Here is a 27,952-nt window from a genome sequence, read left to right as displayed (position 1 = left end):
AAAATAAACAAGCTCTTAACAAATTATTAATTTTTAAGAAAGGAAAAGGCATTTAGAGCAAATATTTTCTCTAAAAATACTAATATATCGTGTTTTATATCCTACAGATATTCCTGTAATCTGTTTTCCTTAGGAAAGTCACTCAATAACCGGAAGTTCTGTTACATCATCTAAGTATTACATATTTGTCATGAGGATTAAATGAGATTACACATGTCAAATGCCTTGTAAACAGTAGAATTTTATACAAATATAAAGTTTTGCACCTTCAAAGCTATCACTCCAATAAGACACTTATTCAATTAAACAAATAATCTTAAAAACTATTTTAACAATGTACAAATATATTCACAACATAATCTGCTGATTAAGACTTCAACAAAGTTTATAATACCTACAACAGAATTTACAAATGCCTACAATAGTTTGTAGATTGGTTTACAGTTACACAGAATGCTTTAAGAAATACCATTAATACAAATGCATAATTTACAATATCCCCATTATAGCAAGAAAAAAATAGATTCAGAAAATAAAATGTCCTTTAGGCATTTATTATGCCAAGTATGTAAATGATTATTCTCATTATGACATGAGAATAATGCTCTTTTAGTGGTAAAAGATCTATTAGCGCAAGGTCCACTGAAGAGCTTTCAATCTAGCTATCCTTTCTGTAAAATAAATAGAACAGCAGCAATCTCTGGGTATTCCTTAAACAAACAATGATGATTCCACTTATATTAACTGGGCCTTAAGTAAATGACTTCTTACAAATAAAAATAAGATTTTAGAAAGTAGTTAATACCACTGGCCCTAATTGTTTTCACTTGCTTGTATATGTCTAAGAAATTTCCCCATGAAGTACATATTAAAAACTAACAAAAATTTCTAACTTATACATAAGCCAAAGTGCTCACTCTTACCATGGAAGCAAAATTTACTCCTGAAAATCATCTACAGAAATAATATGTAAACACACAGAGCTTTGAGACAGACTAAGAACATCCTCCCATGTTTTATGGATCAAAATGCAAAGGTCTCCATTACCTATGTAAATGAACACTTTCATTAACTTGGGATATACTGATATTACATGGTTGTGTGCATACCTATGGAACATGTGCATACCTACACCACAGAATAAATCTTGACAATGTTTCTAGTGCCAACATATACTTTCTAGCCCCAAATGCTGGAAAGGAAATAAAAACTTAACATGAAAACTACTTTTCCTTTTTATAAATAAAGTTTTTAAGTGGAAAAACAAAGCCAACACTCCTCGTTGCAACATGGACTAAGCTCTAAAAGGTTCAGAGTCAAGAATCTCTTCAGTTGTTCCCCAATGTAACAAAGCACATTAAGTTTTCTCTATTCAGGAAGTCTGATCATCTCCAGTGTTCTGCAAAAGACAAAAAAAAAAACTCCTTAATATCAAAGTTATTTCACTTCACACACCATGGACTTCAAGGCCTACGCCTAGGAAAACATTCTGTATTTCTAAGCAGAGCATTACCTTACATACAATGGCCCAATCACATTAAAAAGTAGACATGCCAGGACAGGAGCGGTGGCTCACGCCCTGTAATACCAGCACTTTGGGAGGCTGAGGTGGGCAGATCACAAGGTCAGGAGATGGAGACTATCCTGGCTCTAACACGGTGAAACCCCGTCTCTACTAAAAATACAAAAAATTAGCTGGGCATGGTGGCGGGCGCCTGCAGTCCCAGCTACTCGGGAGGCTGAGGCAGGAGAATGGCGTGAGCCCAGGAGGCAGAGCTTGCAGTGGGCCAAAATCATGCCACTGCACTCCAGCCTGGGTAGAAAGAGCAAGATTCTATCTCAAAAAAAAAAAAAAAAAAAAAAAAAAAAAAAAAAAAAAAAAGTAGACACACACTACTGAAGTAAACCCATGGATACCATCATCCACCCAGCTGTCCGGTTTGTCCCATTTGAGCAGATGCCAGTACCATGTAAGACACTAACCCTATCCATGTTATGCCAGGTGTAAGGTTTAATTTCACCTGTATTCCATGTCCCTCCCCAGACCTTCAGAAACACTGAAAATTCTAAGGATAAAAACCTATTAAGTACATACATGAAAGTTACCCTAAGGTGGACCACAGTAAAGGTATACTGGGACCATGCAAATATCCTTCAGAATGAGATGATCATGTCCCTACGTGAATATTCACTTTCTCTACTTTTCATCTTCTGGAAGAGAAACTGTACGGTAGCATAAAAAGAACGATAAATTTTGAGTACGAAGGGCTGGGTTTAATCTAGCTTTGTACCACTTATTAGCTGTATAATCTTAAGTAAATAATTTAATTTCTCAGGGCTTTAGTTATCTAAAATGTAATCCCTGGACCAGCACCCTCAGTACCACCCAGAAACTTGGGAGAAATGCAAATTATGAGACCCTACCCCTAGATCTACTGAATAAGGAGTCTGGAGGTGGAACTCAGCGATCTTGTGCCCTCTAGGTGATTCTCATGTATGTTCAAGTTTGAGAATTCCTGTCCTATATAACATCACTTGCCCAACCTACTGTACTAACCAAATGCAAGGTATTACTCATATAAAGACCTTGTCACTTTTCTTTTTTTTTTTTGAGACGGAGTTTCGCTCTTGTTGAAATAAGAGCAAACTCCCAGGCTGGAGTGCAATGGCGCGATCACAGCTCACCACAACCTCCGCCTCCCGTGTTCAAGAGATTCTCCTGCCTCAGCCTCCCTAGTAGTTGGGATTACAGGCATGTGCCACCACACCTGGCTAATTTTGTATTTTTAGTAGAGATGGGGTTTCTCCATATTGATCAGGCTGGTCTCGAACTCCCGACCTCAGGTGATCTGCTCGCCCCGGCCTCCCAAAGTGCTGGGATTATAAGCATGAGCCACCACACCTGGCTTACCTTGTCACTTTTCCCAAGAGATTTAACCAATAGTTATTTACCTACGACGACTACTCATCCTCCTGAAAACCCTGATGTTGGGGTATTATAGTAAAATCCTTATGTTCTAGGGGGAAAAAAACATCTGAGTACAAATGTTATGGTCCTATTGTGATTCAACTGTTCTCCCTAAAACCATACAATATACAGGCTGGGCGCGGTGGCTCACACCTGTAATCCCAGCACTTTGGGAGGCCGAGGCGGGCAGATCACGAGGTCAGGAGATCGAGACCATCCTGGCAACACAGTGCAACTCCATCTCTACTAAAAATACAAAAAAATTAGCCGGGTATGGTGGCTGGTGCCTGTAGTCCTAGCTACTGGGGAGGCTGAGGCAAGAGAATGAGGCGGGTCTTGCAGTGAGCCGAGATCGTGCCACTACATTCCAGGCTGGGTGACAGAGCAAGACTCCATCTCAAAAAAACCATACAACATACATTCTTCAAGGATATTCACTTAAAGCTCCCATAATTAATGAAAAACAACTGAACTTAAAAGTAATTTTTAAAAAATAAGTTATTATCAATGATAGTTTATCCTTCCTGGCTTTAAAATAATTTTAGGATACTGACAATACACTTCCAGAATATCTTGAACACCCCCAAAGAGCAATTAAAACATCTTTATCTTTATATTTAAATAACTAAATGCCTTTAAAAAACTTCTGTTCAGGGGCGTTTCATAAAAATTAAACTATGGGCCGGGTGCGGTGGTTCACGCCTGTAATCCCAGCACTTTGGGAGGCCAAGGCAGGAGGATCATGAGGTCAGGAGATCGAGACCATCCTGGCTAACACGGTGAAACCCCGTCTCCAGTAAAAATACAAAAAAATTAGCCGGGCGTGGTGGCGGGCGCCTGTGGTCCCAGCTACTCGGGAGACTGAGGCAGGAGAATGGTGTGAACCCGGGAGGCAGAGCTTGCAGTGAGCCGAGATTGCCCCACTGCACTCCAGCCTGGGCGACAGAGCAAGACTCCATCTAAAAAAAAAGATTAGAAATTATTGCATCAGTCACTGATCACATCCAGAAAACACTTACTTGTCGTAAGAACTGCTTTCCAAAATATGAAGTAGCCATGCTGGTTAAATTCTTTCTGCTGCCCACCTTACACCTGATGTAACCATACAGGTTGGCACCTTGTAGCACCACACCCATGATAACCACCGCCTGGGACAAGGGAAAACAATAATCAGTGGTTACTGGCCTGAAATTGACCTTTCTCTGTGCCATAAATGAGACAAGGCAGATTGTCATGAGAAAGAGAGGGAAGAGGAAGCTCTGCAAAGCCATGATTGTGCCAGTGAGACTTTTCCAGAGACAGCTGCCAGAATAGACCCAACTGATAGACGCTCTGCACAAGGCACGAGTCATTCACCCAGCAGGTATTTACTGAACACAACCGCTCTATGTGCCAGGCACATACTAGCTGCTGGGCATGCAGTGAAGGGGAAGCCTTCTTGCTCTCTGTTTCCCACTGGTCTGTGAGTAAAGTTAGGAAAAGTAAATGAGACTCAGGAAAGGCTCAAATGTTCATTATTCCTGTAAGAATTACAAAAGAACAGTCAAGAGGTAGATCAAGTCCAATAAACTGAGAGCAGGCAGGGGTGAATCTCTGCTCTATGTGACAACTGGCTTCTAGTAGAGGGGATGCAATGCCCTAAGGGAGCAATCAACGGATGCCTGCCTTCCCTGAGAAGGGAGACAGCTCCAAGGGGAACTGTACTTTTGCAGAGCTGTTTGTTCCTTTGAGATTCTTTTTCTCACCTATGGTGGTCCCATTAGGATCAATGAGAAGTGAGAAAAAGAAACTCAAAACCCATTCTTTAAAAATTTCTAATTAATCTCAATTAGAAAAATTAAGACAATGTGAGGAATTCCCATGGTTAAAGATTCTAATACAGTGATCAGCAAAGTTCTTCTGTAAAGGGCCAAATCATAAATATTTTAGACCATACGGTCTCTGTTGCAATTACTCAACTCTAATGTTCTAATCCAAAGGCAGCCATAGACGATATATAAATGCGCAAGGCTGCTTTTCAATAAAAACTTACAAAAACAGGTGTCGGGCTGGATGTGGTCTGCAGGCCATAGTTTGCCAACCCTTGTTCTGGAATAAACAGCTCATCGACCATTCTACTCTTTTATATCTGTGACAAGCAAAGGAGCTCAATGAAATGTCTTTTTCCAATCTAGATTTATTCTCCTTACCCTTAACAAGATGTATGGCTGATTTTAATGTTTAATTAATAGATTTAAATGTTTGATTAATGAACAGGGTCACATTCCTAGTAAAAGACAAGGAGGTGGTACTTTCTGTTCTAAACTTATGTTTCATGGAATTAAACGTGTTAGTGTAATAAGAGGTTGCTAGTTACCTACATAAACATAAAACTGTGTCTTTATTTGAATAAATGTCCTTTTAACTTCCCATGCTTCTCAAATAGTGGCGCTGCTGGGTATGTATATATCAACATGCAAGGGTACACCTGAATTCACAGACCAATCACAGGTCCTGCTAAGGCATCAATTTACTCAATGGCAACAAATGTTAAAATCTATAAGTTAAACTTCTGGTTTAAGATGGTGCAGTAAAGTCAGGCATGAAGATCTTCCTCCCCTTAAGGTATAAACAGCAAACAGCGTTTTTAAAAACGCAAATAAACTAATACCAACAAACATAAAAAAGGGCTGGTGGCCAAAGAGCCAGCCTGGAGCAGCTCTACACAGCTCCACACTCTCCAAAGAAGCTCTAAGGAAGATTTCACTAATAATTGCCATCCCTAGCAACTTACAGAAAAGCAAAAGACCCGAGAAAAAAAAATGCAGAAATAGCCATGACAACAGAAACTCCTCCCAACTAACAATGGCCCAAAAAGGCAGGAAAATCCCTGCAGCTGGCCACAGTGGTGCCACCAGGTGGGAAGAAGGCAGGAGAGGAAGCACAGAAGCATCAATAATCATGACAGCTGATCATCTTAAGAGAAGTGAAAAGGTGGGAGACTCATGGAGAGCCTGGGTGAAGCCCCTTCCTGTCCTGTGGTCTTAACCCATTTATTTTTATTATTTTTAATTAATTATTTCTTTTGAGATGGAGTCTCACTCTGTCGCCCAGAATGGAGTGCAGTGGCACGATCTCTCCCTGCAAACTCCACCTCCTGGGTTCACACCATTCTCCTGCCTCAGCCTCCCGAGTAGCCGGGACTACAGGCGCCTGCCACCATGCTAATTTTTTGTATTTTTAGTAGAGATAGGGTTTCACCATGTCAGCCAGGATGGTCTCGATCTCCTGACCTAGTGATCTGCCCACCTCGGCCCTCCCAAAGTGCTGGGATAAAAGGCATGAGCCACTATACCCAGCAGTCTTAACCCATTTATACTGTAGGTTGCAATTTTGTAAATTTTTGCATGAGTGAAAAATCAGACTTTGGTGATGACCTTGAGCAGTAGGATATAAATAACTCCTACATGCTTAGCATTCCAATAATGGAACACTAGGCATAAGTAGGTTAACACAGGATCAAACTGGCTTTCACATAACCTCTCCCTGTTTTGTTTTAAGGAAGTAGAAACACTGCTAGAAAAAGACTGGGCTGACTCTCCTGGATGGATGCTAAAACTCCAAGGTCTCACAAACAATCCAAAGCAGACGGGAAAAACCAGAGGAGAGTGCATAGCCAACTAGGAGACAAGAGCTCCACTAAGGAAGAGAACGCAAAACCAGGCAGCTCAGCCAAGACAGCCAGAGCCTGGCGAGGTCTCCACCTCGCACCTCACACCTGTGTCTTAATGCCACCAAACCCAGCACCGCAACTCCAGCTCAGAGCAGCAGCCACATGCCTCAGACATCAGGGGAAGGTGGTCAAGGAAGATTCACCCTCACTAAACCAGCAGAAAGAGAAGGGCTAGACAGGGCTGTCACTGTAAGGATAAGCAAAATGGATAAGGACAAAGGGAAGTGCATTTATGCAAAACTATAGCAAAAAAAAGAAAAAAGCAGCACAGTATACAGAAGATAGGTGAAGAATCTACTCAGAAAGAAAAAAAAAAACCATCAAAATAAAAGCATTCCTGGGAATATTTCACCCTATAGAAAAACCTAAAGATAAGAACTCAAAAAGCATGAGGATGAGATAACAGGAGATGAAAACGGAGCTGACAAAGCTAAGGAAATACAGAGAGAAGCCTTAGCTGAGCACCTAAAATAGTTACTATTCTCTCCTCTGCCCTCTCTACCCCATTACTTTGTATCATTAAGTAACATACCCTACTGTATTTTTTACTGTCTGTCTACCTTCCACTAGAACACAAGCTCTACTGGAACAGTCATCTTGTTTACCTGTCCCCTAACTTATCCCCCTGTGTCCCCAGGCCGCTCTGACATAACAGTGAACTCTTAAAATTGCTGAATAAATAAAGAAATGAATAATTACAGCAACAAGAAAATAGTAGACGAGAACAAATAAAAATGATCCAACATAGACATAACTAATACTTCAAAATTAAAGGTCAAAACATAGAACATAAATAAATGCAAAGATTTAACAGAAAAAAATTTTCCTGATTCCAAGTAAAACTTTAGTCTGCCTGTCTCAGAAAGGCACACAGGCTCCAGAAAACTGATATGGAAAGATAAATACAGATACATCTGGGTTACACGAACTAAAAAAAAACAAAACAAACCCTTATGGGGAGAGATTTACAAAGGTTAAGTAAGCCTGGCCTCAGACTTCTCCAAAATATTCAATATAAGAAAATGATGGAATAGCATCTTCCAAAAGGAAACAAACTGTGACCCAAGAATATTAATCCAGCCAGGTCATCATTCAAGAATGGTCAATAGGCTCATATGTTTAAACATGAGTCAAAAGAAAATGTAACCAACCAATAAGTAAAAGGAGAAGCTGCAGTAAGACTGATGATAGGCAATGAATCGATTTTTTTAAAAAACAGATCAAAGACTGAACACCCACTAAGAAATATGTTTTCAAAAGATAACTATTATAATACTTGGTAACACAAAAATAACATTAGAACAAACAAGAAAGAAAGGAGGAGACTCATAGGAAGGAATATGAGTGTTTATTTTCTTCCCTTTCTAAACAGAGTCTATTAAGTCAACAAACAGGTTTAAGTACATTAATTAATGTTACAAAGAAAACCACTAGAAGGACTAAAATAAGACTACAATAAGCAAAACTCTAGAGGTAGGAACAGGGAGAAGTTAAAGGAACCATATGAGTGTAAAGTTTCCCATTTTGCAGAGCAGGAAATCTACAAATATTGAATAAATTTCCTAATTCATGAAAGAGGGTAATGATATAAACATATAAAGTAATTAAAGGTAACTACTAGAAGAACTGAAAAAGATAGTAAGTTTCCAAATCCAAAGAAGTATGAATGTATGAGCACACACAAAGAAAAATAGAACCTGTATCGCAAAACAGAACTAAAAAAATACTACAAATTAGGAGGAAAAATATAATTAAGGTCAAAATATACCTGATATCAGTAAATATTGTGTGAAAAAATTTCACATATCCCTAATGATAAGGACTCGGTTGTTGCTTCCTATGATTACCATCAGACATCTTAATGGATTATTTGAAAGTCCTACATTGATACTCACCAACCATTTTACTCTGAAGGAGAAGAGTGCACTAAAGGCAAATATCACCCACAGCACTGGACAGGCAATAAGTCCCAACCAAAAGATTCTTGATTCAGCCTCTGACACAGTTTTATTCTCTTGAGAGGACTCCTATAAAAGAACATAAATTCATTTATCATGTTCTGAGATTTATCAATAAAAAGTTCAACATGTTTAATAAAAAACATATTACTCACAAGTTCAAATATTAATACAGACAGCCCAAGTCCTAAGTCAGAAGCCAAAAAAACATGACTTCCACTCTTGTAATTTTAGGAACTGATCTATATTAACTCAAGAATTTTGCATTTTGCATTTTCAGGACAGGATGGATGGTTTACCACAACACATGACAGTAAAGAGTGGTCTCTGATAGGCTTCTATTCAATTCTTCTTGCACTTGTACTACTTATTCATAAGGAAGCTCTAAATGACACCTTTCTGACTAAGGATCAAGGAAATCACAGTTATAATCATTCTGGAGACTAAAAGGTCAAATTAGCATCCAGAGGGGGAAAAAACTGGAATTAAGGGATTCAAGACAATTATCAAAATGTCTTAGCAATATCCAGGAATTTACAAGGGTGGTAAGTTGTGTCCAAGGTAGATTCTATAATATAAAAGAATACAGGATCATTGAACACAGTGCCACTTTCTTAAAATAACTTGTCAATACCCTTGATGTACTGTCGCCAAGAATTTGGTCCTCTGCTTCCAAAACTTATTTCCATGAGGAAAGTGAATATTCACTATAGTGTAGCAGGCTAACCCAAAACAGACTGGGACCCCCAGGGCTCCTGAAGGCAGAGGTTTGAAGAATAGAGTGCTCTGATCAGCTTTTCTATCCAGTTGCACTCCTCCTCCTCCTTTTTCCTGCCCAGAAAGGAAAGATGACCACAGGAGCAAAGACAAAACAAGATGTTGAAAGCCGTTATCTGCTGGGCATAGAGGGATTCATGGAGATACTAACGAAGGCAACACAGAGGTATTTTATCAGCAGTCCCTGACAGGCAGCTTAGCACACTGTATAAACGCTGACCCAGCGTCTTTCCTCAAAGGCTTCTGTTCTGTGTATTGCTTGTTTCCGGTCTGAACTAGACAGAAAAATGCATTAAATTCTAGAAGGCCATCTCCTTTAGTACTGACATGCCAAGTGATTTGCTAAGTGTTTTCAATTCTGAATACTTCATCTTCTAATATTTAAATATAATCTACAAACAATTTAGCTGATAACACTATTAAAACAAAAAAGGCACTTTACCTTTCTAGATTCAAATACCCAGTGGCTCTTTCCATCTTCATCAATGTGATTCCACCAACGTAGGCCAACCATTAGTCTACCTGTGACATTCTGGTGAAGATTAATGTAAACAGGCACATTTTAAAAGCATTATTTAAAGATCTATCATCAGCTCATATCTTAGTGTAACATTTCACAAACAAAAACCTTCAGCTTTACCTTCATAATATCCAGTTAGCAAAGACTACTATATATCAGGCCTGGCTAAATGATTAAGTAAAATGATAATGGCAGTACTAGTAAAGGTAGAGGTAACAGAGAAAGCCACAAGTCTACCCATAAACATTACCCCTTCTCTTTTCCCTCATGAACAATTTGCCCTTTCTCCCGTTCCCTAATTTTCCCTAAACTCCTTGCTATTTGGTTACTGTGACCTACCTTACATCCTGACTATAGCTACATATATTTTACAACTACATATCCCCAAAAATGGTTACACACTAGCCTTCAGTCAGTCTCTCAAGTGTACCAAGCTCTTTTCCTACTTACTAAGGTAACAAATTCCTTTGATAGCTTTCCTAATGTTTATTTACTCAACAAATATTTACTGAGCATCTACTATGTGCTGGTAATACAACAGTGACTAACAGATACCATCTCTTTTCTCAGAGAAAGAGGTGAAGAGGGAGCAGACAACCAATGTACAAATGCACCATTATCAACTGAGGTAAAGTCCTGCAAGGGAAAAGTGTGGGATGATTGAAGAGTATAACAGTGAAATTTGATCTAGTCTGGTTATCAGAAAATGACTCTCTGAGGAATCAACATTTGGAATGAAATTTAAAGAATAAATAAGAATCAACAGTACCGGGGATGTTTAATTAATGATGTCCACTAATAGATTCAGTGGTTCTGTGAACTTCGATGGGTAAAAAAAATGTTATCTTCATTTCCATTAACCTCTGGCTGAAATTTAACATATCTTTAAATTATGAATGTAGACAATAAACTATGAATGTAGGTAAAATTAAAAACACCCTGACGAAACAGAAATCACATTTTTTTATTTTGTACTATACCTGCTACAGTTATCTCAAAATATTGTAGGTTTTTTTTGTTTTGTTTTGTTTTTTGTTTTTGAGATGGAGTTTTGCTTTTGTTGCCCAGGCTGGAGTGCAATAGGGCGATCTCAGCTCACTGCAAACTCTGCCTCCCAGGTTCAAGTGATTCTCCTGCCTCAGCCTCCCAAGTAGCAGGGATTACAGGCATGCGCCCCACGCCCAGCTAATTTTGTATTTTTAGTAGAGACGGGGTTTCTCCATGTTGGTCAGGCTGGTCTTGAACTCCTAATCTCAGGTGATTCACCGGCCTCAGCCTCCCAAAGTGCTGGGAATATGGGAGTGAGCCACCGCACCCAGCCTCAAAATACTGTTTAGGCTCACCACTGATTTGAAAGTAGTTAGCATATCTTTAAATTATTAATGGAGACAACAAACTACGAATATAGATAAAATTAAAAACACCCTGACACAATAGAAACCACAGACATTTTTCATTTCATACTATACTTGCTGCAGTTATCTCAAAATATTGTTTATGCTCACTACTGCTGTGAAAGTACTTATTAGACCTGCCACTAGATCTTACCATTAATAAATTTATAAAGTATCGTAGTCCTTCCTTAACTGCAGGGTATACAATCCAAGACCCCCAGAAGATGCCTGAAATTGTGGATAATACCAAACCCTAAATATGCTATATTTTTTCCTATACATACATACCTATGATAATGTTTAATTTATAAGTAAGGCACAGTAAGAGATTAATAACAAGAAATAAAAATAGAACAATTATAACAACATAATCTAATAAAATTTATGTGAATGTGGTTCCCCTCATGCAATATCTTACTGTTTAGTATAGTGTACTACAATAACTGAAATCACAGAAAGTGAAACCTCAGATAATGGGGGGACTACTACACATACCACTCAATCAAAAATTTACTTTTTTAATATTTTTAAATTATATTTCAATATAAGTGACTTCCTTTGTAATCTTATGTACCTTATATATGTGAAAACATTATCATGAGTCTATGAAAGGGGCCCATGGCATAAAAAGATTAGGAATCCCTGTATTAAGGTGATGTGAGAGCAAGAAGAGCATTCCAGATAGAGTAGTAGGCACTGACGCCCTAATGAATAAAGTATAATCTATGGATTTATGGGACTTGGTCATTAATAGGATATGGAGTAGGAAGGAGGCAACTGATACATTTCTGGTTTGCCCAAGTAAAAAAAGTAGTGATTCCAGACCCTGTGAAAGGGAACACTTAAAGAAGAAGAGTTTTTGGGGAGTGGAAGATGACAAGTAGTATTCTACACATGTTAAGATATGAGATGCCTGGCCAGTCATGGTGGCTCACTTGGGTTCAAGACCAGCCTGGCTAACATAGCGAAACCCTGTCTCTACTAAAAATACAAAAATTAGCCAGGCGTGGTGGCACATGCCTGTAGTCTCAGCTACCAAGGAGACTGAGTCAGGAGAATCGCCTGAACCCGGGAGGCGGAGGTTGCAGTGAGCCGAGATCGCACCACTGCATTCCAGCTTGGGCAACAAAGCAAGATTTCACCTCAAAAAAAAAGGATCTGAGATGCCTTCAAGACGGCCACATAAAAACGTGAAGACGACACATGAGGAGAGGCCTTGAGTTGTGAAGACAAACCTGAATGGAGATACAGATCTGGGAGGCAACACAGCTTACAGATCAGCAATCAAAACCAGAAGCACAGATGGCACTCCTTAGGAAAGGAATATAGAAGAAAAGGAAGAGTCTTATGAAACCAAAATTCCTATGGAAGAGATGTTAAGTGGAAAAAAAAAAAAAAAAAAAAAAAAGAGCTGGCAAGGGAGATCTAAACCAGAGGTATTTTCAAAGAATGCTCTCAGAATACTTTCAAACTCTTCCATGTTCCCATTTTCCAACTCTTTCCTGCTTTTATCTTTATTAGCTTATTTTCCTAATTTCTCAGGCCTATTGCTTATTTTTGAAACTTCTGGATTCAAGTAGTCCATTATTTTCCCTCTATTATTTTCCCTCTGAATTCAGTTTTTGACATATTCAGAAAGCTTGACTGTAAATGATCACCATTAAGGTATAAATAACCTATATTTACAGTTTTTTGCTTCCTTTTAAACCCAATTACATAGCAGTTGGTTTTTTAAAAAGAATTCCAATTTTGACAACCACTTATTAATTTCTAGTTCTGTTTCATTGGACTAGAAAATGTAGGTGCTCTGGGCAATTTTATTTCGATTTTCTTCACAGTGATATTTAGTCAATCTTTGTAAATGCTCCCAGGCACTTTACAAGAAAGTATTCTGTCATACAAAGTCCCAAAAACTGCTATTAAATTGATGTTGCTAATTATTTCATTCAGATCCTTCAGACCTTAGTTATTTTTGGCACTTTGGTTTGTTAAAGATTGTAGTTTGTTAGACTTATAATGCTTTTCTATCTTCTAATATTTCTAATTTTTTTATACATAGTTTGATATAATTTTACTCTGAATGATCTTAAAATGTGATTCATAAAATGACATTTTTTTGTTCCTCTTTGTGCTTTCTTATTCTGATTCACATCTCATCTGATAATCATACAATGCCAAGTTTCTTTTTGTTTGAGTTGATCTGATGTTATCTTTGCCTTCTTTTATTTTTTCTAATGTCATTAATTTGGTTAGATCTTTTGTTTGGACTTTGATTTCTGACCCGATCTTAATATTCTTGTCTTTAAATGGGTATATTAATCAAATTCCATTTACTGCTATAATGAATTTGCTATTACTTACATCACCTTATACATGTGCTTTCTGATTTAAGCTTCCTTGACACTTGCTTTGTTTTCCTTCTTTTGCTCTATGAATTGTTTTACTTGTTCTATCTTCTCTAATGTTTCAGAAGACACATGACTTGTTTTAAATTTTACTAATAGTTGTCATCAAATTTTTAAAACCATTTTTTAACCTTTTTTACTCAATTTGTCAGAGTGAAGAATAAAATAAAAACCAATATAAGCTTTAGCATTTAAACATACATTTAAATTATTTTCCGTTCTCTACCTCTTCTTTATCTTCATTAACATCACCTAGGGTAAGCCTATCCAACCCTCTGCCCACAGGCCTCATGCTGCCCAGGACAGCTTTGAATGTGGCCCAAGAGAAATTTATAAGCTTTTTTTTTTTTTTTGAGACAGAGTCTCACTCTGTCGCCCAGGCTGGAGTGCAGTGGCGCGATCTCAGCTCACTGCAAGATCTGCCTACCGCGTTCACGCCATTCTCCTGCCTCAGCCTCCAGGTTAGCTGGAACTACAGGCGCCCACCACCATGCCCGGCTAATTTTTTTTTGTATTTTTAGTAGAGACGGGGTTTTACCATGTTAGAATGGTCTCAATCTCCTGACCTCGTGATCCGCCCGCCTTGGCCTCCCAAAGTGCTGGGATTACAGACATGAGCTACCGCCTGGCCGAGAAAATCATAAACTTTCTTAAAACATTATGAGATTTTTGTGTGTGTGTGTTTTTTTTTTAAGCTCATCAGCTAATGTTAGTGTATTTTATGTGTGGCCCAAGACAATTCTTTCTTCCACTGTGGCCCAGGGAAACCAAAAGATTGGACACCTAGGGGTTTAGATAAAGATTGCTTTTTTGTTTTTTTAGTAAGTACATTGAGATTTATAACAATTATGACACATCTCTATTTTAACTGTTTCAGAACCCTGCTTATCCGAAGTCCACTTAATAACTTCCCTATTCTTGACTTCTTAATTTTGCTTCATATCTCCATTGTTTGGCTATCTACAATTTTGCCAAGGATAAAAGGGTGCCATTTTTAAGCCCTTGTTTAAAAACAAAAAAACAAAAACAAAACCTTATCAGAAAATAAACTATTTTGATCACATTTTTTATAACTCTAAACCCAGAAAAATTTTAAGAGTTTGGAAATTACCAGGAAGATGTGACTGGAAAGCATATTCTGTTTGGCTGAATAGAAATTTTATGAACAACAAAAAGAAACGCATATCAAAACTGTGAGTAGGTATGTACTAAATACTTTAGAGCATAAAGTAACAGAAGAAATTCAAATAAATGCAAGCCAAAGAAGAGTGGACAAAAGAAAAACCTAAAGAAAACAGACCTTTGAAATCTTCCTTCTCGGTATTATGTGGCCTATGGAAACTGGACATCACCAAGCCAACCACTTCTGATATCTATAAGAATTAAAAGATGGCCAGGCGCGGTGTTTCACACCTGTAATCCCAGCACTTTGGGAGGCCAAGGCGGGCAGATCCACTGAGGTCAGAAGTTCGAGACCAGCCTGACCAACATGGAGAAACCCAGTCTCTATTAAAAATACAAAAAAATTAGCCAGGCATGGTGGTGCATGCCTGTAATCCCAGCTACTCGGGAGGCTGAGGCAGGAGAATCACTTGAACCCAGGAGGCAGAGGTTGCTGTGAGTGAGCCAAGATCATGCCATTGCAGCCTGGGCAACAAGAGTGAAACTCCATCTCAAAAAAAATAAAACAAGAATTAAAAGATCTAAAAATGGACACATTGGTGGGTGTGAATAGGGTTGTAACATCTTACTGGTCTTTGAATCAGTATATGTCTCTGAAACTCCAAAATTAGCCTTTGATTTTTTTTCTCCACTATTTTACTATGAATATTTTCAAACATACAGAGTTAAATTTTACAGCGAATACCCAAATATCATCTAGAGTCCATATTTAATATTTTATTATGCTTACTTGATTATCTATTTATCCATGTACCTATCTATCCATCCATCCATCTCTCTAATCATTGTTCTTGAGTTTAAAACCATTTCTTACACTCCTTTCTATCCCCTACAGCAGGGTGTCTCAACCTTGGCACAACTGACATTTTGCGTAATTCTTTGTTGCAGGGGGGCTGTCCTGTGTGTTAGGATATTTAGCAGCATATCTGCCCTCTATCCACTAGATGTCAATAGCACACTCCTCCCACCTCCAATATTTGGACACTGACAAATATTCAGTGGGTGGCAAGCTTGTCTTTGGTTGAGAAACACTGCCCTAAAGCATCCATAGGAGCTTCTGCAAAAGGTAAGTATTTTTTAAGTATTTGTGGACAACCTACACTGGGGCCTTATCTAGAAATTATATACAGCACACCTACAGGTAAGCCTGAAGCAAAACCCATGGTATGGATTAGAAGCAACATTGTAGGGTGTATGATTGCTAGTCACATTTGTTTATTTGACTTTGAAGCTGATGTAGGTTAGAATATGGCACAGAAAAATCAGCAGCACAGTAACCTACATGTCTCATCTTGTATTGTCAAAGGGAAAAAATGAAAAAAAAATCTACATGCAATTTGATATATCTAGCACTTTAACACAGACAAGGTTTGAAGTAACAAAAGATTAATACTAATGCAAAATGCTCTCATTATTTTATACATCATTTTCATATTAAATATAATTTTCAAATAAAACAATCAAAATTACCTTCACTGCCCAAAAGTCACACGACAACAACAAGATAATTGTCACCATACAGGTAATAAAGCTGCTGCTGAGCAACTCACAGAGAAGATAGACGACGATTGCACTGACTCGAAAGAATAAGTGGAAAAATGATGCTACTGGATGTCTGAAAACCAAAACACAATATGCAATTACATTTTACTACAGGTACTAGCAAATGTAGAGAAAAAATGTTTTAGCCCTGGTGTAACTGTGAAGAGTTTTGTCAAAATAAGAGATGACTTGGCCGGGCGCGGTGGCTCAAGCCTGTAATCCCAGCACTTTGGGAGGCCGAGACGGGCGGATCACGAGGTCAGGAGATCGAGACCATCCTGGCTAACACGGTGAAACCCCGTCTCTACTGAAAAATACAAAAAAACTAGCCGGGCGAGGTGGCGGGCGCCTGTAGTCCCAGCTACTTGGGAGGCTGAGGCAGGAGAATGGCGTGAACCCGGGAGGCGGAGCTTGCAGTGAGCTGGGATCACGCCACTGCACTCCAGCCTGGGAGACAGAGCGAGACTCCGTCTCAAAAAAAAAAAAAAAAAAAGAGATGACTTTAGGAGGAAGCAAACGTCCTACCTCTCTTTTTCTTAAGTCTCACTATTTGACTAGGCCCTGTTGTCACAGAAAATACACTATGCACAGATGACTTTAACACTTCATTGAATATAAACTTTCACAAAATATATAATAAAGAACTTTACCTCGCTTGGAGAAATAAGGAAACTATATCTTAGAATCTGAATCATATTTTCAAACCATACCAAAAGAATTCCTTAGCCCTCAGAAATCACTTCAGAAATTAAGACAAAGTTATCAGGTAGGTTGTTTCTTGTTTTGTTTCTTTCCTTTCTTTTTTTTTTTTTTTTTTTTTTTGAGATGGAGTCTCGCTCGGTCGCCCAGGATGGAGTATGGTGGCACGATCTCGGCTCACTGCAAACTCTGCCTCCCAGGTTCACACCATTCTCCTACCTCAGCCTCCTGAGTAGCTGGGACTACAGGCGCCCACCACCACGCCCAGCTAATTTTTTGTATTTTTTTTTAGTGTAGAGGGATTTCACCGTGTTAGTCAGGATAGTCTCAAAGTTCTGACCTCGTGATTCACCCGCCTCGGCCTCCCAAAGCGCTGGGATTACAGGCGTGAGCCACTGCACCCAGCCTGTTTCTTGTTTTTTAACACCTTTTTTGAGATATAATTCACATATCATACAATTTACTTACTTAAGGTAAACAATCTAATGGTTTGTAATAGTTTGTAGTACATTCACAGAGTTGTACAACCATCACTCCAATCAATTTTACAACTTTTCATTACCCCAGACAGAATCTTTGTACCCACTGGCAGTCATTCCCCATTTACCTTCAAACCCCTCAGTATCTAGCAATAGCTAATCTATCTTCTGTCTCTACAGATTTGCCTATTCTGGACTTTTCATACAAATGAAATCACACAATATGTGGTCTTTTGTGACTGGCATGAAAAATGAAAGAAAAGTTAAAAACAGCGTTTTAGCAGGGTTCAGGTAGAATTTGCTTTCAGTAAGTGAATTTCTTTAGAGAGAATTAAATTTAGAATAGAAATGTCATGTGATTTTGAAATGTGCACAACAAATCAAAATGTAATGTATCTATAGAAACTATATGAAGAAATGGTACATTCTTGGAAAACAGCACAGAATTAAAACACAGGTGTTCAAATAATTGGATTTGCTATAAAACTCAGTATTAAGTAAAATTCCATATGCCAATTATTCGCAAGAAAATCTGAAATGTCATCTTGGTCTTACACTAAATACTGCATGTTGTCAAACCAGCAACATGCAGTATTCACAAGCACAGCGAAACAACGACATACATACAGAACAGCACTGGACACTAACACAGCTCATGCAACTTCTCCTCCTACCTGATTTTGGATTTTCTTGGTCTATTAGTCGTCTCCTCTTCTGCATCAAACAGGGAAACATCTTCAGTGTCATCATTACTATCCTAGTAGGAAAAATAAATGGTCAAGAAGCAAAAGTATATTCAGTGTTTACACAGTCACTGCATGCAAAACTGCATACTCATCAAAATAGAAGATAAAATAATGTGGTTACAGCATCAGGAATTCAAAACCTAGGAAAAGGACACATGCAGATCCTCCATCCCATCCTCCTCAAATCATCTGGCAACAACCCCAGGTAATAATCCAAGTCTCAACTGCTCCATTCCTGCCCCTAGGCTGCACTTTCTGAGAAAACTCTGGGGTGCAGATGATGCTACTACAAACTTAACACCTATCCTCACCTGTTCTCTCCCAAGTCACAGAGCAAGCCGAGGCTACTGGGGATAATCTCAAGGTTTCTGGCTCCTTCACAAAATCATCTGACTGCATCCTTAGTTCCATGATCCCTTCTCACAATTCCTTCTCTTCTTATCCAAGGCTAAACCAATTATTTGTGCTCAGAATAACTTCTTTTCATGCCTCCTCGGGGACTTGTTTCATCATTTTTCCCTTTATTTACATTTTCTTCTACCTTCAAGTCTATCTATCGGATCTTTCTTTTTTGTTGTTGTTGTTGAAATGGAGTTTTGCTCATCACCCAGGCTGGAGTGCAATGGCATGATCTTGGCTCACTGCAACCTCCGCCTCCTGGGTTCAAACGATTCTCCAGACTTAGCCTCCCAAGTTGCTAGGATTACAGGTGAGTGCCATCACGCCCAGCTAATTTTTGTATTTTTAGTTAAGACGGGATTTCGCGATGTTGGCCAGGCTGGTCTTGAACTCCTGAACTCAGGTGATCTGCCCGCCTCGGCCTCCCAAAGTGCTGGGATTACAGGCATGAGCCACCGAGCCCGGCCTCTACTGAATCTTTCTAATCAGCATATGCATATAAACTTCTTCAAGGCCACTTATTAGGCAAAAAAGATTTTAAGAACCCTGATCTTGAATCTCCCCTTCAATCCTCTACTTTCCCAAAGCATTGCTTCCTTTTACAACCTTAGCCTGTTTTGTTTTGTTTTGTTTTGTTTTGAGATGGAGTCTTGCTCTGTCGCTCAGGCTGGAGTGCAGTGGCACGGCCTCAGCTCACTGCAACCTCCGCCTCCTCGGTTCAAGTGAGTCTCCTGCTTCACCTTCCCAAGTAGCTGGGACTACAGGCGTGTGCTACCAAGCCCAGCTAATTTTTTGCATGTTTTTAGTGGAGACAGGGTTTCACTGTGTTAGCCAGGATGGTCTCGATTTCATGACCTTGTGATCCACCTGCCTTGGCCTCCCGAAGTCCTGGGATTACAGGCGTGAGCCACCATGTCCGGCCCCATAACCTTAGGCTTCTAAGAGTGGTTCACACCTCAATTCACTGCAATTCCCCTCAACGACAACGAACCTGCTCCTGTTCCTCTCCTAGTGCCACTCAACAGCCTCCCTGCCTTTATCCCTCTCTATTCCAGCCTCTCCTCTACATTACCCAGAGCAATCCTCCCAATATGGAAATCATACCATGTCACTCTACTGCTCAAATTTTTCAATGGCATCCCTACAAGTATAGGATAAAATTTAACTCCTTCACAAAAAGCATAGAAGATCACGGAATCTAATGCCCCACACTTGCTTCTGACACTGTCTTCACTGAGCACTGCTGAGCACTGAAGCAATACTGTTAACTACGTGGTCTCTAAGAAACACTGCAATCTCTCTCCCATCTCCTGCCTTTCACACGTTGTCTCAGAAAACGCTTCCCTTCCCCATGCCCCGCTCACCACCAGGCAAATACCAAATCATCCTTCAAGTTTTTTAGCTCAAATACTGAAATAGCTGAAAACCTGTCTCTGAAAACCCCACGTTCCTACAGCACTTGGACAAATCTCCATTTGAACAATTATCTCGGAGTATTCTTATTGCAAGTCTACCCACTCCTACCTCCATATATAAACTGCTGGAAGACCTGGAGGACAAGGTCTTTTGTGTGTGTGTGTGTGAAAGTCTTGCTCTGTCGCCCAGGCTGGAGTACAGTGGTATGGTCTCGGCTCACTGCAACCTCCACCTCCTGGGTTCAAGTGATTCTAGTGCCTCAGCCTCCTCAGTAGTTGGGATTATAGGAGTGCATCTCAGCTAATTAGCCTGGCTAATTTTTGTATTTTTAGTAGAAACAGAGTCTCACCATGTTAGCCAGGCTGGTTTCAAACTCCTGACCTCAAGCAATCCGCCCACCTCACCCTCCCAAAGTGCTGGGATTATAGGTGTGAGCCACCACGCCCAACCAGGACTGTCTTTGCATTGTAATAAATCCTCGTGTCTAGCAGAGCATTCAGCCAAGTGGTACAATATTTGTTGAAGGCATGAGTAAATAAGCAAAGGAGACTATAGTATACAGCTGACTGTGATCAGGGCTGAGAAATCTAAGTACAAATGGGAGCTGGGGAAGGAAGCAAATCATTCCTACTACAGGGCACTGGAGAAGTTTTCTGGAGGTGAGTTTAGCAGCTGGGCCCTGATAGTCCGCACAGGCCTCCCTAGACTAGGTATATTTTGAAAGGCACAAAATGGCCAAGTAACCCATGCAGTAAGTGACAGATGGGAGAAGCTCCTATCGAGCTAAGGCTGAAAAAGTAAAATGGATTCAGATCTATGAGACTAGTGGTTCTCAACCTTCACTACAATTAGAATGCTCTTTTTATTAAAAAAAAAAAAAAAAAAAAAGGCTAATAATTGGGTCCAGCCCTCAGTGGTTCAGATATAACTGCTTTGAGGTGTGATCACAATGTAGAGCCAAGATTGAGATCCACCGTATGATCTTACGAATAAAAAGCTGAGGCCTTCTGCTCTTGATCCCAACAGTCTAATCGCCATCCAGTGGCCAGGGAGACTTTTTCACATCAAATCATATCATTCCCCTACTGAAACCCCTCAGCACTATGACTGAAAAACAGACTCCCTATCATGATCTATCATGATCTGGTACCTGCCAATCTCTAAGACCTTATCTCAGGCCACTCACCCTTCATGAACTGTGGCAGGCTGAATACCTCCTCACCCCTGCCAAAGATGTTTAGGTTCTAATCCCTGAAACCTGTGAATATGTGAATTTACTTGGCAAAAAGAGTTTCACAGATGGAATTAAGTTAAGGATCTTGAGGTCAAGAGATTACCCTGGATTACCCAGGCTGGCCAGATGATGTGATCACAATGGTCCTTACAAGAGAAACAAAGGAGGGTCAGTCAGAGAAGGTGATGAAACAAGCAAAGTAGAAATCAGAGACAGAGATTCAAATACGCTGTGCTGATGGCATTAAGATGGGGAAGGGATCCCAGGTGTTTAGAAGCTGAAACAGGCAAGGAAACTCATTCTCCAGAACCCCTACCCACACCTTGATGTTTAACCCCTGGAGCCTCATTCTGGACTTCTGACCACCAGAACTTTACAACAGTACATAGAAATTTGCTGCTGCAGTAGCAATAGGAAATTTATACAGTACGTAAGCCCCTGCCAGACTGGTTTTTTTTTTTTTTTTTCTTTTTGAGACAGGGTCTGGCTCTCGCCCAGGCTGGAGTACAGTGGAGCAATCAGGGGTCACTACTGCAGGCTCTACATCTCAGCCTCCTGAGTACTGCAAGCCATCATACCTAATATTTTAATTTCTTGCAGAAATGGGGTCTCACTGTGTTGCCCAGGCTAGTCTCAAAGTCCCAGGCTCAAGCAATTCTCCTGCCTTGGCCTCCCAAAGTTCTAGGATTAGAGGCATGAGCAACCATGTCCAGGCTGGCCTTTTTTCAGTTCATTAAACATGCCAAACTTAGGCCCCATCAGGTTCTTTTGCACTTATGGTTCATACCACCTAGAACACTTCTCTTACTCTGCTCTTTGAAAGACTGATTTCTTCTCATTTATTCAGTAAATACTGAGTGCCTTCAGGTACTGCTGTAAGTGGTACAGATTAAAAAAAAAAAAAAAAGACAAATAGCTTTGCACTCCTGGAGTTACATTTACTAATGTACATTTACTAAGATGGGGAAGACACAAAAGATTTCAGGGCAAAATCAGCAGTTTGATTTTGGACATTTTAAGATGCTAGTATTTTTAAAACCAAAAAGCATTGAGAGGGAGATCCACTGGAGTGTTCTAACTGTAAGACTGCATGTTCTGACTCACCTGTTAAATAGAGAATTCTGGCTACTGTAGTAAAAATCTGGAGGGGGAGGGGAGAGGAAGGAGGGACAAAGGCACGAAGCTAGGAGACTGATTAGAAAACTACTTCAATCACGAGGCCAAGAAGTAATGGCTTGGTCTAGGGTGGATGCAGTGGAGGTGATGAAAAATAGATCCCAAATACATTTTAAGGTAGAGCTGACAGGATTTGCTGATGGGTTGACTGGGGAGGTGGAGGAAGGATAAATAAAAGGAATCAAGGAAGATTCCAAAGTTTTTGTCCTAAACAACTAAAAAGATAAAGATGGCTAAGACAGATTCTTGGCATTCTAATAATTAGAGATCACAAAGATAAGAAGGAATAGGCAGTGGGGACTGAAAAAGAAGTACCAAGGAACATGAGGTGAGCCAGGAGGGGGTAGTGTTCTGGAAACCAAACGAAGTGCCTCCAGGAGGAGGATCCATCATCTGTGTCAAATGCTGCTCACAAGTAAGATGAAAACCAAAAAGTGACCACTGTATTTTTTCTTCTTCTTCTCTTTTTGAGATGGAGTCTCGCTCTGTCGCCAGGCTGGAGAGCAGTGGCGTGATCTTGGCTCACTGCAACCTCCGCCTCCCAGGTTCAAGCAATTCTCCTGCCTCAGCCTCCCGAGTAGCTGAGACTACAGGCAAGGGCCACCACGCCCAGCTAATTTTTGTATTTTTAGTAGAGATGGGGTTTCACCATGTTGGCCAGGATGGTCTCAATCTCTTGACCTCATGATCCGCCCACCCCAGCCTCCCAAAGTGCTGGGATTACAGGCATGAGCCACCGCGGCCAGCCACTGTATTTTTAACAGGTCATCGGGGACCTCAGTTCCAGTATGGTTGGGAGAGGAGAAGAAAGGCTGGAAGAATTAAAAGACAAGTATATATGATACAAGTCTTTAAAGGAAAAAGAATGGGGTGACAAGTCAAAGAGCATATGGTGTCAAGTTTTCATTTTTTAAGGTAAGAGAAATTAAAACATGTTCATATGTTGATGTGAACAAACATTTAAAAGGATTAAAAAATTGACGACGTAAGAAAGAGAATTACTGGAACAATGCCTTCCAGTAGGCAAGAGGAGATGGAAACCAGGACACGGTAGACAGGAAGACCTAAGAATGGAGCACGGACAGTCCAATTATCATACAAGAACATGAGACCATGAGTAAACATGCAAATAAATAGGCAGCTAGTGTGAAAATTGTCTTCCGATGGCTTCCATTTTCAGTGAAACAAGAAGCAACATTACCAGCTGAGAGAGGATAAGAGAAGAAATGTTGAAGATTTGAGTCTCGCTCGGTCGCCCAGGATGGAGTATGGTGGCATGATCTCGGCTCACTGCAAACTCTGCCTCCCAGGTTCACACCATTCTCCTGCCTCAGCCTCCTGAGTAGCTGGGACTACAGGCGCCCACCACCACACCCAGCTAATTTTTTGTATTTTTTTTTAGTGTAGAGGGATTTCACCGTGTTAGTCAGGATAGTCTCAAAGTTCTGACCTCGTGACTCTGTCAGACAGAGTCGTTTGCATCTGCAGAGGTTTCTGCTGCGTTTGTTATTGTTTACTGTGCCCTGTCCCCAGAGGTGGAGTCTACAGAGACAGGCAGGTTTCCTTGAGCTGCTGTGAGCTCCACCCAGTTCGAGCTTCCCAGTGGCTTTTTCGGGAGTTGTTCTTTAATGAGGTACAGAGTTTTAGTTTTACAAGGTGAAAAGCATTCTGGAAATTGGTTGCACAACAATGTGAATGTACTTAATGCCACTGAAATGTACACTTATGCATAGTTAGACAGTAAATTTTATGTTACATTTATTTTACCACAATTTTTATAATGGGGTAGTTATGCCTATCTCCTTGCATTGCTGTAAGGGTTTCATGAGATAACATGTAAGGAACCACCTAGCATGTTGCCTGGCAAATAGTAACTGCTCAGTAAATCACAATTGGATGCTATGGAAGATTAAGTTACTTGACTTATGTGAGGCTTGCTCTCCTCAGCTGAAAATTTTTCCAACAAATATTAGATGAGACCCTACTGTATTATACTGTGTTCATAAATAGCACTCCCCCTTTTCCCTTCCCACAGAGTGCAGTGAGTAGAAGACACTTGTCTGCACCCAAAAAGCTCCATGTTGATGGTGAGAAGAGAATGCTGGATGGAAGGGTTTCTGGAACTCCTGTGAGGGGTGAGCTTCCCCTAGATGCTGAGAAATGAGGCAGGGGCCCAACATCTTCCACCCCCACTAAGGTTGCCTTGTACTTCCCAGCTGGGTCTGTACTTCCTAGAAGTTGCCACTTTTTCTGCCTCTATTACCTCATGGCCCAGTCAGCACAATTACCTTCTTTGCCATGATCATCATCAACATCCTTACATCACCTATCATCATCACAATCACCATCACCATTCTCACCCTCACCATTCTCACCATCACCATCATCCTCAACATAACTATCACTATCATTATCACCACCTTCACCCATCACCATCCTCATCATCATAAATATCATTATCATCATAACCCTCACCGTCACCATCCTCATTATCATCATCAGTCTCACCCTCACCATTCTCAGCAGCATCAGCAGCAACATCCTCATCATAACTATCACTATCATCACCACCTTCACCATCACCATCCTCACCGTCATGATTATCATCATTGCCATCAGCATCCTAACCATCACCATCCTTACCATCACCATCACCATGCTCACCTTCACCATTCTCACCATCATCACCATCATCCTCAGCGTAACTATCACTATCATTATCACTACCTTCACCATCACCATCCTCACCATCATCATCATTATCCTCAACATAACTATCACTATCATTATCACCACCTGCACCATTATCATCCTCACCATCATCATCATTATCATCATCACAACCACAATTATGAAAATCTTGGAGGAAAAGGAGAGGAGGTGGCATATTAAAATACAGGTACTTTGATGAGGAGGAACAGGCAGAGTTGAAGCTGGGGAGGGGATATCAAATCATGGAGACCCCCAGAACGTAAAACTAAGAAGCTCAGCCTTTTGCCCAGAATCAGAGGCAACCTTGAAGAGTTATCAGCAGGAGAGTATGCAGTCAGATTTGTGTTTAGGCAGAACATTGAGCAATCCTCAGAAGGAAGAAGCAGAGGGAGGGAGGCCCACAGAGGAGACAGAATCTTCAACACCAACTAGAGTCCTGGTCCTGGGTCCAGCAGATCTGGCAAGAATGAGGCATTGGAGGCTTATGGGTAGGGGCTGCAACCAGGCAGGGAAAGGCCTCAGTCTCCCCATCACTCCCTTACCTGCTCCCAACTTTCCTGTCCCACCTCTGCTAATAGGCTCAACATCTCCAACTGCACCCACCCACTAGATTTGCCCCAATTCCTCCTCCTGTCTCATGCCTGAGGCCCAGGTGACTTCCATATCTGACCAGGTCTACTTTAGGATTTTAATGAGATAACCTGGGTAGAAGTACTGGTGCCCCGCCAGCCACAGTAGGTACTCCACATATGGTAAACTGGAACTGTTTTCTCAGTTCCTATAGCCTTGGGTTCAAATTCTCCCTAATCCAGATGGCCACTGTCTCTCACCTGAGCAGAGAAGCCTCCCATTGGTCTGACTGTCCCAGACCTTCCTCCTTCCAGATATCAGCCTGATAATTTTCTGAAACTGCAAATCTGGTCATGTCCCTCCCTTGTCCCATCAACTAAAGAGTAAGATCCAAATTCCTCAGCATGACACCCCAGGCTCTGAGGAGCTGAGACCCCCTCCATTTCCACCTTGACTTGTTCCCCTCTCCCTCTAGCAGCATTGCTGACCCACTTGCTTTGTTCTTTCACCACATGGCTTTGATCATGTTGCTCTTCTCCCTGGAGAGTCTTCCCACATCTTCTCCGCCTCATGAATTTCTGCTTAACCTACAAAGCCCAGCTCACCTTCTCTGTGAATCCTACTTCCTTCCCATCATGCAGCAAATTGTCTCTCCCACTAGACCTCCAGCCCCTAAAAATCAGGGACAGCTTAATGCATGTTGGTATTGGCTACCCCTCGATTAATTACCCTAATTAGCTAATTCTATTCCCTTATGTTTCCCTATTTACTGAAGCTTCCCACAGGCCAGGCACTGAGATCCAGGGGAGAACACTGAGAGGAGGACAAGCATGAGCACTGAAGGCTGCAATGACACAGACACCAAAAGACCATGTGGGATGCAGGAAGCCTTGTCTCTAGAGTGTCTTCTTGGTTCACCATGCACTTTCCTCCCTTCCCTTATTGGAGTCACCTCGTGCTGGTTCTCACAGCCTGTGTCCCTGAAACACACACTCCCACACACAAACCGTCCCACGCCCATCCACATGTACCTGCCCATACAGAGACCTCTGTGTGTAGCCCCCAATGCTACAAATGCCAATCTTGAGAATGAAGATCTTGCAAGTGCTGTGTGCCAGGCATGATGCCAGGTCCCCAACAACACAAGTCCCCTCTGGTTTCTCCCACTCAGCTGTGCAAGGTTGGGGATTGAGGAGCTCCCCCTGCCAAGGTCACAGACACAGAATATAAGGTAACAGCTATTTGAATGTACGCCTATAGGTCACCAAAACATATGCCATCTGCATCCCACCACCACTGCCTCCACAGCACATGACGACATGAGTCTATCAACTGTGACTCATTAGTACCCGCAATATTTGCTCCTCCACTTCGCTTTCCACTGCCACTCCAGTAACCATGCCCACAGCCTCAGAGCCATCTCTGGTTAAGGGGGAGGTCGGGACAGATGCCCCTTCCCACCTATTGCCATTTCCCAGGGTGCAGCCTCCTCACAGGGAAGAGGATTACGATAGCTGGTGGTGACATGGGTATCTCTGGTCTTCCCCCCGGGACCTCTGCTCAGGACATGGCATGGACGGAGGTGAGGCGACCATAAACTGCCTGGGAAATGACTATAAACCAACTTAGACCACTCCAGCAAAAAACACGCTGACAGCCCAGGGTAGGCACACAGAAGGGGAAGGGCTAGGGAGTTCAGGGCCACAGGAGTCCCCCCTCCCTGAACCCTTGAGCACAGCCACCCCGGTGTAAAGGACAATATGGGTGTTCTGTGAAATGCCCAAGCCTGGGCCCTAGAGGTAAGGTCTAGCAGGTATCCTCCCCGATATCCTCCCCGCCATCCCCTCATCCTGTCTCACATACTGTAGCAACAAGGAAACTGAGGCCCAGAGAGGGAAGGCGTTTGAGAAGTCTCCCAGGCAGTTAGAGACAGAGCCCATGTTAGAATCCATGTTTCTCTCCTTTTTTCCCCTAGGTCTGTCTCTGACCAGCTATGTGACCTTGGAAGGGTCACTCTGCCTCTCTGGGCACTGAAGGTTTACAACTCCTGATGTCAGGACCTG

General features: G+C 41.0%; 1 protein-coding gene across 1 annotated transcript; it reads right to left on the bottom strand.

Moving 5' to 3' along the window:
- Positions 1 to 221: 221 nt before the first annotated feature.
- On the bottom strand, positions 222 to 18,429 carry LOC119620224 (Golgi apparatus membrane protein TVP23 homolog B-like). Its single transcript, XM_037987199.2, has 6 exons — positions 18,311 to 18,429; positions 16,387 to 16,531; positions 9,858 to 9,947; positions 8,576 to 8,707; positions 3,988 to 4,116; positions 222 to 1,399 (listed from the first exon to the last, which is right to left on the bottom strand). Exons 2-6 carry the CDS (start codon positions 16,432 to 16,434, stop codon positions 1,373 to 1,375), a joined length of 426 nt encoding a protein of 141 aa, XP_037843127.1. The 5' UTR covers positions 16,435 to 16,531; positions 18,311 to 18,429; the 3' UTR covers positions 222 to 1,372.
- Between the last annotated feature and the right edge of the window lie 9,523 nt (positions 18,430 to 27,952).

The sequence above is a fragment of the Chlorocebus sabaeus genome, chromosome 16 (genome assembly GCF_047675955.1).
Source record: "Chlorocebus sabaeus isolate Y175 chromosome 16, mChlSab1.0.hap1, whole genome shotgun sequence".
NCBI lineage: Eukaryota > Metazoa > Chordata > Mammalia > Primates > Cercopithecidae > Chlorocebus > Chlorocebus sabaeus.
This window is presented reverse-complemented; position numbering and strand designations above follow the sequence as displayed.